Source organism: Doryrhamphus excisus, chromosome 23, assembly GCF_030265055.1.
Source record: "Doryrhamphus excisus isolate RoL2022-K1 chromosome 23, RoL_Dexc_1.0, whole genome shotgun sequence".
NCBI lineage: Eukaryota > Metazoa > Chordata > Actinopteri > Syngnathiformes > Syngnathidae > Doryrhamphus > Doryrhamphus excisus.
In genome coordinates, this window is record NC_080488.1 from 6,628,210 (window position 1) to 6,640,900 (window position 12,691).

The window sequence follows — 12,691 nt, forward strand, 5'->3', positions numbered from 1 at the left end:
TTAGCTGTCACATGACTTCATTGTGATCCCCACTGATAGGTCATTCATGCACTTTGATAGGTCATTCATGAACGTTAGTGTTTTGTTGGCATCGTATATTAATATTTAACATTTTCAAGAAATATAGCATATATTTATTTCAGCCATGCTTAAGTAAGTTCAAGCACCCCTGAAGTTCTTAAGTCCACATTCATAATTAGGTGTTTTTTTTCTCCAAAATATATGCTGGGTACCGATGGAAGAATGGTGTTAATATATTTCCAGGTCTGGAAAATGATGGAAAACAGAATAGTGGTAACAGTCTTAGAAACAAGAATATTTTCCATACTTGAGTTTCTATTTGTTGTTTTCAAAAAGATGGTTCTAAATAACTTTTAAAAGTTCTAAATAACTTTCTAAGCCACTTGTTAGGGCAGCTTAGTTTGTGTGAACGCACCCAAACATTTTTGGAAGATTGACAGGTTGAATGGCCAGCCATTCATCTTGTGCCGTTTATCCGAGGTTTGGTCATGGGGGCAGCAGCCCATGTAGGGAAGCCCAGACTTCCCTCTCCCCGACCACTTCATCCAGTTCGTTCTGGCGGATCCAGAGGCATTCCGAGGTCAGTTGTGAGACAAGCTCTTCATGTGTCCTGGGTCTTCCCCGGGACCTCCCCGGCGAGGCATCCTGACCAGAGGCCCAAGCCGCTATCTGGTTCTTCTCAATGTGGAGGAGCAGCGGTTTCTCCCGGATGACAGTGCTTCTCATCTTCCCACTAAAGTAAAGAGCACAAATAAAGACCCGAATGCTTTGCTTGCGAGTGGCAGCTCCATAATAAAGAAGTTGACAAACACAATTTAGTTGGATCCCACCAGCATGTACAGGACCTCTGCATCGACAGTACATTCCATCTATTCATCATTTCGTATTTTACATTTGTTTTCTGTATGCAAAACTATATTTTCGATAAATGCATTTTATGTTTGTACTTCATGGTGTCTGGAACGTCTGACCTTTTAAAGCTACAAATAATATTTACATACATCTGTATACGTACATTGTGTGTTTATAGATTGTGTGTATGTATCAGTATGTGTATATACAGCATATGTATATACGTGTGTGTATTATGTTTGTACTGTATGTCTTTTATTTCACTGTTTATGTGTCATAGGGTTCTGATGGGGCTTGGGACCCTACCTCGATGTTTGGGGGTGATGCTAATTGTCATAGCATCTTTGTACTGTACAAGTACTGTAATGTCCAACTATGATAGCAACTACTAATTACGGATATTTCAACACTGAGTAATTCATGTGACTACATGAACCACGTCATGTCGAAATGTAACTTGTTAAACTAAACTAATAAACTATACTATACCATACCAAGCAGGGATCGCCAACCAGGGGCTTTGGAGCAAACAGTAGCGGCTGATGTAGAGAAGCTCAATCTTCTTTCTCTTTCGGCTTTTCCCTTCAGGGGTCGCCACACCAAATAAATCGCTTAGAGTAGCTAAGCATGCTGAAATAATAATACAATATATAGAATAACTAAATTGTTTTGTCAATGTTCTCATGCAAAACGTTGTAAACTGTGGGTGTCCACACTTTGGTAATGTTCTTGCAAAACAAGTTTATTTAGTTAGCATGGTTCCCTTCACAACAAATACAAAATAAATGTCATTCTAACTCCATCCAAAAGGTGGCGGTAATGTACCCAACAACAAACATTAAGTTTGTGGTTTTTGGTTGGACGAGTGAGAGAGTACACCAATAGGAAATTGACAAGAGGCTCCCCACCGAAGTGTTGCAGAATGTTTGGAAAACTTTTATTGCCGTTCATTCTCCTCTTTATATTTCAGCAGGACCCTGTTGACGCACAAAAGAAAAAGGAGGTATTTTTATTTTTATAGACAGCTGACAGGGACTGTTATGTTTTAATATCTATTACAATTTCTTGTCGTTTTAAACTTTTCTGGTGGGCTTCCTGTATTCAGCAGCTAAGCTAACTAGATCAGAGCCGACTTGTGGACTATTCTGAAAGGCGATAATTGTTTCTCACAGTACGTTAGTTTTGTTATGGTGACAGAAGCCAGCTTGTGTTGTCAGTTTTCAATTAGGAGTCATTTACCGTCCCTTGACAGCAAAAGGTGCATATTGAAACACACTTCCGGTTAGATATTTACTTGCACTTGAATGGCGTATTCTTTTTTTTTTTTTTTTACCTGTCTTTTAGCCAACGGTAATACAGCGTTCATAGTCAGGTCTTTTAAAAACAAGAGCCGACTGCACAATTAATAAAATAGATTTAGCATTTTCTCTCATTTACAAAGCGTGTGAATTAAAAATACAGGTTGAAATATGTACATTGTTTTACGAAGTGATAACGAACGTTGCAGAATGTCTTTAACAAACAAGTTGACTTTTGATAGACATGTATTTGTTCAACAACTATTGGTAACATGCTAGCCTCTCATATTTTTTGGTCGAAAAAAATGTAGTTTGGGGATGAAGAGGAACAGGATTTATGTAATAAACATATAGCTCAGCTTATGGTTATATTTACAATATTGAAGAATGGTAATGGTTTCATTTTTTTTTAACATGCATCAGGTTACAATAGAATACATTGGACAGTTCCACATCTCCAAACTTATTAGGAAGAAAAAAAAGCTTTATCAAATAATTTAAACAATATTTTCAATAGAAAATATATTATTCTAAATGTGGGAATATTTACAAAAGTCAGTATCATGGTTGCAATCACAAATGCATGTTATCACAAAATGATAATTAGTGTCTGGCTTAGCCAGTGCCCCAATTAGTTGATAGGTGGCGGTGATAAGAGGAAAGTGACTTACTGTCAGGCTGTACTATTACAGTACTTAGCGGAATAAGAAGGAGTAGGAAGAAGAAGAGGAGCAATAAATAGATGAAAATGGCCAACAAGCAGTGAACATTTACACAGGACCTGCTGTATTCAACCACAAAACAGCTATCATTTATGGAAAACTGTAATACACTGAGCCTGTGAACCGCGAGGAATGACTAAAACAAGACTCGAAATCCAGTTCACCATGGTAACCTCTATGTCTCAAATGGAAAACCCAGGGTTTACATACTCAAGAGTTTTCCCTCTAACCGGCTTTCTGGAATACCCCACCGGAGATGGTTCACAGTCATTGGGTTGAATTTCTACTCCTGTCTGTCTTTGGTCCTGTGTAGACTCTCCTGTCAGAGAAGGTGACCCAGATGATGGAGTGGACCGCCAAGCGTTCTGTCATTAGAATGAATGGGGATAAATTCCGCCGCTTTGTGAAGGCTCCCCCCAGAAATTACTCGGTGATCATCATGTTTACAGCGCTTCAGCCGCAGAGGCAGTGTGGGATCTGCAGGTGAGAATTAGATGATTTAACATCTTTGTGTACACATTATTCTTGTTTCAAAGTTCTGTATATGTCCACGTGAAGCTATGGCTTGCTCCAAAAAAAGCACGTGTATTACTCAGTTTAAAGGAGCTCAAAGTAAATCCATGATGATGTTAGCATAGTCCATGAAGCCATGACATGCAACATTTCGCTTAAGAATCGCAAACCACACAATAAAATGGGTGTTAAATTCTTATCTTTGTATTCACATGCATGTTTTCCTTTCAGACAAGCCGATGAAGAGTTCCAGGTGCTGGCGAACTCCTGGCGTTATTCCTCTGCTTTTACAAACAAGGTCTTCTTTGCGTCTGTGGATTTTGATGAGGGATCGGATGTCTTTCAGATGGTGAGTGGTGCTGGGTTAAACAATTATTTTTGTAATCGATTAATCTAGAAAATAGTTTTTCGATGCATAGATTAATCTAACAATTAATTTTTAAATTCGGTTTGATTCGATTTTGATTTGATTTTGATCTCCCCATAATTTGACCTATATAGCAATTAATGCTAATTTGTCACCATGAATAAAAGCACAAATTTCTTCTTTCCAAAATGTTTTATTAAGTTATATGGTAATGATAATGGTAATGATGAGCTCCTTCCTTCAAATTGAAGGTGGAGTTGATCATTAAAATCACCTGCATTGGTGACCGGCTAGACAGAAAACCTGCAGTGTCTCGGCCCTCCATGGCATGAGTTTGACACCCCTGTCTAGAGCATTCATTGTCAAGTAGGGTCTCGGGTGTGAGTGATTCAGAAGACTCTTATGAAGAAAGACAAGTAGCAATATTTTACCAGAAGCAAATTTACGAAGATTATTAAGAACAAAGTTGAAATATGATAAAATAAAATAAAAACGGGAAAAGTGGTTTCAAAAAATGGTGTGAAAGTTCATTCTGCAGCTCCTCCACCATGAAATGTCCTTAAGATAATGGAGCGAAGCAATGACCAAGGGTCGATTGGAGGTGCGACAGGCAGAAATGCCAAGCAGCCAGAACCACCACCTGTGCATGTACCGAACATGTTCTGGTATAAGTCGCTTTTTTTTCTGAAAGGGATAGTTGGGATTTTTGACAAGTTGTGTGACCTCCCCATCAGTGGTGTAGTACATCAACAGGACTGACCCCACAGTTGGTCCTGTGAACCTCGGTCTGGTCAGATTTCCGTGATGAGAAACGTAGCCTTGGTTAGTTATTGGGGTTACATAAATAAAATGTTGGCTTCTCAAAACAATATGCATTCTTAAGCAGAATACATTTGCATGTACTGCAAAATGCCTCATAAAAATCTGACATCACAAATTGCTTTGCTTAACTCTCTGACGTCTTATTAATGCGTACTATCGCATGTGCGAAGATGGCTGCAACCCCTGCATTTTCATCTGCTGTGGAACATGTATAAACGATAGATGCGGCGCTCACGGCGGGTGCATCTTCATCACATACACAACAATGCCTGTATGTACACCCACTTGTCTTAAATTGCAAAGCACATTTATTTATTGGTAACAAGTTGATGTGGTTGGTAATTCAAGTTATGTTTGGTTATGGTTAGCTGGCTAGTTAAAGCTTGCGCCAACCAACAATTCAAAACATGGCAAATATATACACTTAAATATTAATTAATATTCCTTGAATTGCTGATGTTTTTGCTAATTATTAGAATGTGTTGCGGTTTTCATTTCATATTTGTGAATTTACGGCTTGGTTATCATATTTATATTATTGAGGTGTTTAAATGACTCTTCTGTTTAAGTTGCATGTCACATGCTGTAAACATAGGGTACTGTTTTTGGTATACCTCTATGATAATATGTAACCCAATATTGTTTACTACAATATACAGTTGAAGTTCAATTTTTACATGAAAAATGAGTGAGGGTGCAAATCTCCAGTTGGTATGTGATGGATAAAGGAAGATTGCGAGCACCCTATTGCAAATACCCTCATGTTTTGGGGTTTTGTTTTCAGCTTTTATGCATAGAAACACTTTGCGTATGGATTCTACACCCACCTACTATGAATTGTCAAATGAGATGACAATAAAAAGGTACGTTGGGTACCTTGGATTTGTTGGACTTTTCATTTAACTTTGAGATTTTCAAAGATTTTTGGTTCGCTTAGCAGGATATGGCAATAGGTGTTAAAGCTGTATTTGTTTGTTTTTGTTGCAGCTCAGTATGAACTCTGCTCCGACATTCCTCCACTTCCCTGCCAAAGGAAAACCTCGCAAGTCCGATACCCATGAGCTCCAGCTCAAAGGCTTTGCAGCTGAGCAGCTGGCAAGATGGGTAGCAGACAGGACTGGTGTGCAGGTAGCTGTGTACCTGAAATCATCCTCAAAGCCTGTATTTGGTTGCCTAAAATACACTTGACATTCCCGTACAAGTACAAATGGAAAACAATACAAAAGAGGTCATTTCTCACAGAGGGATGTGTACTATTTGGTGCTTTGCTCAAGTGCACCTGGACAGACTTGCATGTTTCCAACTACTAGTTTAGTTTTTTTCTTTGCCTGCAGTGGACGCCAACCAGTTCAAATTTAGCTGTTTAATTGTAGTTGATTGCGTCTACTAGCTTACAGGCAGGGAATGTAGGTACTGAATTCACTACTTTGACTTCACAACTGTGATAGAAACCAAATAGTGATTTCTGGTGTTAATCATACACTATTGCCACATTGGTCTGCTTATTTTATTTGTGTTTTTATCTCAATGTTGACATTTGTGTTTTCAGATACGAGTTATTCGTCCTCCCAACTATGCTGGGCCGCTCCTCCTTGGCTTCCTCCTGGCTGTTATTGGAGGACTGGCATATCTACGGAGGAACAATTTGGAGTTTCTCTTTAACAGCAACGTCTGGGCCTTCGCTGCATTGGTAGCTACAAAACAACTTGTAAAATAAGACCTTTTCGGGACATTGTAGTTGGCAAAATGCTATTAACACACACATTCTTCTCAGAAAGTAGAGAAAAGAAGATAACTTCCATTTTAACTGTATATTCCCAAGCTGCATAAAATATATAGTTCTACACTTGCAAGGTCTGTCATACACATTCTGTATATTACGTTTTAACACAATTCTTTGATCTATTGTGCAGTCCTATTGCATTCTTCTATAATTTAGCTGCATAACTCAACAACTACAATAAAGACTTGGTTATCATCGTGGCATAAACACAATCGCATATTTATCTTTTACAACCATCTAAAAGACAACACAACTTGAAAGCATTCCCACCACCATACCTCCACCAGGACTATAGTTGCACTGATACAAAGTGCTGTATGTACATATGAGTACTTAGAATGCAAAACATCCCCTGCAGTTTATTGTCATTGAAAACAATCCTTTAGGAAGCATTATTTAGCATGTATTTTATTTATGAGTATATGATGTAATGTTCAAATGAAACAAACAAATCAATATGTTTGGATCTGTATAGATGCACCCAAAAATCAAAGTCTTCAAATGAAATATAAAGACGATTGCCCATCTTTACACTAAACACATCTAAAGTGCCACCTGAGGAAAAAAGAAAAAAATAATGACAAATCGAATCACTAGTAAAACTGCAAGTATTAGGAATAATGACCAGATAATGTCAGCTTTGTTGAAATGCACAATTGTTCCACCTCACGCTGCATCACTTAGCTTGAGCAGTTTTTCCCACTTTATTTCAGTGCTTTGTCCTGTTCATGACCTCTGGCCAGATGTGGAACCACATCAGAGGACCACCGTATGCTCACAAGAACCCTAATACTGGCCAAATTGTAAGACACGTCATTTAAAACATGATCAATTGTGCATCAAATAATTGCATTTTGTTATTTCAGAGTTATGTCCACGGCAGCAGTCAGGCCCAGTTTGTGGCGGAGACCCATATCATCTTACTTTTCAGTATCCTTTGCATATAGTCGTTTGGGATGTTTGCTGTTTGATACATCCTCTTATGAAACCATAAGAGGATGGAGATGACTGATGAAACCTTGACTGCCTGATAAGATGCTGGTGTTACCATGGGAATGGTGCTGCTGTGTGAGGCCGCTGGCTCTGACATGGACATTGGAAAAAGAAAGCGTATGTACACACTCTTTTGTCTGTTAGCCTCAGCTTTTGTCTATTTAATACATCACCATCATGGTGGTTGGGTGGGCCACGCTGGCACTATTCTAGCACAATATTTGACCTGGAATGGTTGACCTGCCAAGGCTTTGCAGGAGGTTTTCACCAAACACACAAATCAATATCAGCAATCAATAATCAATAAGAGCATGCTTGGATGAGTTTGGTGTGGAAGATGGTAGGTGCCGCAGGTCCCAGATCAGCAGCTTCTCACCTCCCAAATGTTCTATAGGATTTAATGAAGAGTCCCCGCAGACACTCTCCAACACCTCGTAGACATGTGAAGCAGTTGTGGCTGCAAAGAGAAGCAAGCAGAACAATTAATGCTAGAAAAGATCAAATTAGCAGGTAGAACTACTCCCAGAGTTTGCTTCTGTAGTTAACTCGCCATGCTCTAACACTGTCCATGTGCAGTACTAAGGAAGGTAGTGATACAAACACACAATCAGGAAAAAGAAAATCATCAAATCACATGAGAGTAAGAGTGTGTGCACGCTTCCTTACCATAAATGTCAGAAGTTGTTTTGTGGTTTTGAAGTGTGAGGTTGTTGCACAATCTGACCGCGAGGTGTCAGTATTATACCATTGAATTATATCTCTGGCATGTCAATAACATCACTTTTCTGCAACAATTACACTGCTACCAAAATTACAATTTTTGCACACGTTTTACAAATTGCAATTGGCCACCAGTCTTTAATTCTAGTAGTTCTATACTACATACCAACCTTTTAGACTTACTGTATGTATTCAGGATGTTGAAAGTGTTGCACTTCTGACCACATGAAGTGGAAGTGCCACACTCTGTGCTAACTTTGTTTTTTAACTTATACTTAACTTTAATGTTTGTCACTCTTGAAACTTGTTGGGTACAATAACATAAACTGGACCTACTATGCTATTTTTTGTGGACTTAATACAGAAAGCTCAGAAAGTAGGGATGTTTCGATCACCCCTAGGAACACCCCTAATTACCACACATATTGCCTTTAGCAACATCTCCACATAACCAGCCGCCGTTTGATACCCCAGCACAACCTAAAGGGCCATTGTTCCACTGAAGGAAACAACGCAGCAGACCATGATGCCACTCCCGCCACTGTGCTTTGTGGAAAGCATCTCAGGTCTGTTGGAAGCCATCAGGACTGTCAAGGTTAAAAGATTTTCATCAGAGAGGAAAAAAAAGTTTCTTCGACCTTTCATGTCCCATGTTTGATACGCTCATTCAAATTCCAAATGGGCAATTTTGTGGCACTTAAGAAGATGAGGTCTATGAAGATGTTTTTTCTTCTTAAAATCCTTCTCTCGGAAATGCCATCTGATGGTTATTGAATTGCACTTGGCAGCAGTAACAACCTTCATTTGGACTGAGGATTGTCCCATGTCAAGATGGACAGCCAATCAGATCCTCCAGATCAGGGCTGGTGACATTTTTATGGTCTATCAATGGACTTTTTTTGTTCCATAACCCTCAGGATGTTTGAAGAAGTTTCAAATGACTACATCCTACCTCAGCAGCCGTGGCGTGTTGTGAGAGGCCTTGCTTATGAGGCTTTGCACAGCAAAGTATGCAGTTTGCCTGACACTCAAGAGCTCATGACGGCACATACAAGTACTTGTAAAACAGCACGGACGTTTGCACGCAAGCAGCGGCGAGGAAGTTTTTATATTTAACCCCGCAGACCCCCCCACAACGTTTAACTGGTATGTTTGGAAACACCACGGATTCTCAAAGAACGCCAGAAGGCTTGACAAAACGTCCGTCATTTGAAAGAATGCTGCGTTATGAAGATGTACAACGGCAGCACGACAAACATGCAGACCCACACACGGACAAGTCTACCACCACCTCCCCGTCTAGTTCCTCGTCGAACACCGGGGAAAAACTAAGCAAATCAAGTCAGTGGATCTTCTGCTGCTTTCCAAATTGGCCAGGAGCTATTTGTCCGTCCCTGCAACAAGTGCCCCCCCCCCAACGAGTGTTCAGCACAGCAGGTGGATTGGAAGTGCTATGTAAGAGCAACATTTGTTGTGTGCGACTGTACAATAATCCCCACTTATTGTACAATATTCCGTACTACAAAAATGTGTTTTGGCTTTCTAAAAGGGATTAATTCTATTCACATAATATTTATGGGAAAAATGGATTGGGTTGGAGTTGGACCTTCTAGAAGGGATTAATGACACTAACCAAGGTTTCTCTGTATTAAATCTTTTATTCTAACACCGTAAGTTATTGATTTGTGTGTGTGTGTCAGTTATGTGTGTTGCAGGTGTTGTTCTGGTGATGCTGTTCTTCAGCTGGCTGTTGTCCATTTTTAGAGCAAAGTATCACGGATACCCGTATAGGTAGGCAACACTCGCCCCTGAAATCATTCGTGTTGTCATTTTGTAGCATATACTAAAACTTCCTCTGCGTCTTTTCCAGCTTTCTGATGAGTTAGTGCTGATCAGCATACTCCTCCTGTTCTCAGCCTGTATTGACCTGGAATACAAAAGTACCTCCATTATGCCATCATTATTGTCACATTGTTCTTACTGGAAGACAGTATTTGTCTTCTGATCCGTTGAGCCAAACATTCACGGATCATGCTTTGCAAAGACCTAAAAAGCAGTACAACAAAGATGCAGGTATCACTTGATTGTGTACATTGTGTCAGGTTTTCTCCTGGGAAAGCGACACAAAAGCACAAACATTGGGTGTACGAAACTGAGGATATTTTAATGGACACAATCTATGTCAAAGTATAAAAAACAGACTGTAGAGGCACAACAGAATGGATAAAGTGCAGTTTACTAAATCCAGTGATTCTTTTAAAACTCGGTTTGCCAAATTACAGAAATCTACACATTCATTTACAATACACAATTTAAAGGTTCCTGCTAATTAAGATTAAAGCAGGGGTGTCCAAAGTGCATTTGCACCCTGTGGCTTTTTCTATTGGCATATTCTAAATATATCAATTAACAAAAAAACATCTAGAAAAAAAAGTTGTATACTATCAATAAAAATGTTATATTGGGAAAAATAACAATTTTCGTCACAAAGTTGACATTTTGTCTGATATGAGAATAAAGTCAAAATATGTTTATAAAGTTGTACGTACGAGAAGAAAATTTACAAGAAGTTGAAATACTTCTGAAATAAAAAATAACAGAAATAGAAAAAAACAACTGGAATTTTATGAGAGTACTGTCATCATTTTAAGAGAAAAATTCCAACAGAAAAATGTTGCGGTTTTATGAGAATAACCCCCGAATATTAGGATTTTAAATGTCATTTTAATAGCATGGTGTTGAAGAAACATGACGTTATTTTTAAAAACTATAAAACTTTTAAAAAAATATTATGTTTGGAAAATTAGGATGGGAATGTAGGAATATCAGAATGTAGGAATAAAGTCATATTACAAGAAGACATTTTACTAAGATTATTTAAGAAGAATGTTGAAAATGTGAAAAATTAAAGCAAAGAGTGAAATTGATGCCGTTTTCACCGATATGATGAAGCTGAGATATAGTTTTTTCTCGAAATTTCCAAGCATATGACTCACTGGAAAACGGTTGGACAACCCTGCCAGAAAGAGTCGGCTGGCAAATGAAGCAGTTATATTTATGATCACACTTTAAAGGAAATGCTGTCTAATATAATGTTAAGGCTGGTTTCAGTTTGTGTGTGAATAGTTTTTGCGAGAAAACTTTACCTTAAGTGCCTCATACAGCATATGTAAAAATTATTGTACTGACGAGATGCCAAGTGCTCAAGGTTTTTATTTCTTTTGTCTTTTTTTTGTCTTCCACAAAACATGTATAGCCCACATCCCGCAACTATGTAGTTTATTGTGGCAAGGAAACGATGTACAACTATAGGTATCAGAGCAATTGGCAACCTAAAATGCAAAAGTATGTCTAACAAAACGTACACGAGATAAACAAGAAATCCCTCGTTCGTGGTGATTTATCAGTTCCAGACCTGACCATGATAAATGAAGTTTGGCAAAGTAGGATTCCCCATTCATAAATGGAATATTTTAGAGAATAGTTACAGCACAGAAAACTGATTCCAAACTTCTCATGTTATTTGAACCCTCATTTTGCCGGCATAAGGTGTGTGTTTTTTACTGGCATATGGTGTGTGTTTTTGGGGTTAGTGACTAAAATGTCCGCTGATAATATGCAAAAGAAGATGTGGCGAACATTCTTTTTTGGCTGGAAGTGTATTGTGTGTGTTGAGAATATTGACTGTTAAGATGAGCTGGGTGCAAGAATAAACGTTCCTCTTGTGTTTTTTCACTTGAGACCATGCACAACATGTCACATTAAAGCAGTAAAACACACCTCCGCTTTCTGTGAGGGTGGTTTGTTGCAGCAGGCTGGGCAATGTGTGAGCCAAACTGCCAACAGAATAGTCGGGGTGTATGCTTGCCGGATTTCAGTACTGAGGAAAGTATAGTTGCTGGGGGACAGTTAAGTCATGAGTTTGCCTTCTCAAAATAATATGTGTATATTTGCATGACAAAAGTGCCTACTTGGAAAAAAAAAATCAGACCTCACTAATTGCTCAGCGTCAATTTCTCTGTCGTCGTATCACTTTGCACTTTTGACCAATGTTGAATAGTACGTCTTTCAGTGTTTGATTCTTTATGTTTGAAAATGCTTCATTAAGGTAAAAGAAATACACACCGTGCATAAACATGCATATTTACCTCTAATAGGCTGTATAGGTCGACTACGAAACATTAATATATTTTTGAAAAGCTGCAAAATTCGAAGGGGTTACTTATTTCTAGTGTTTGATTGTTCCAAGTTTATCCTTAAATATTTATGTATTTTCAGTGTGGGCGTAATCGTCGAAGTGATATACTGTGGTGTTTTTGTTTTGTATTTGTTTTTTAAATATGCCTGGCTAACAAAAACTGAGCTCCACCCTCGGACTTTGGACATGGGAATGAATAGTATGGATACATCACACATTGTTCTATGTTCACGTCATCTTTACATATATGAAAACAAATTAAACGTTTTGATGTGCACTGCTTCAGATTCCATCTTACCTACACAGAAATTAATTCATCAATTAAAATAATTACTCCATTTTCTTTAAATGAATTTTGTCCTACTGAGTGTTTAAGGATTAATTCTGAGACTTTGGCCTTCA

At 38.5% G+C, this 12,691-nt stretch overlaps 1 protein-coding gene across 1 annotated transcript; it reads left to right on the top strand.

Annotated features, from left to right (window-relative positions):
- Positions 1 to 1,721: 1,721 nt before the first annotated feature.
- On the top strand, positions 1,722 to 12,566 carry LOC131110475 (magnesium transporter protein 1-like). The gene is made up of 10 exons (XM_058063642.1): positions 1,722 to 1,876; positions 3,207 to 3,376; positions 3,638 to 3,755; positions 5,583 to 5,723; positions 6,145 to 6,285; positions 7,092 to 7,181; positions 7,245 to 7,308; positions 7,414 to 7,488; positions 9,792 to 9,882; positions 9,962 to 12,566. The coding sequence occupies exons 1-10, from the start codon at positions 1,796 to 1,798 to the stop codon at positions 9,975 to 9,977; spliced, it is 987 nt and encodes a 328-aa protein (XP_057919625.1). The 5' UTR covers positions 1,722 to 1,795; the 3' UTR covers positions 9,978 to 12,566.
- The last annotated feature ends 125 nt before the right edge of the window (positions 12,567 to 12,691 follow it).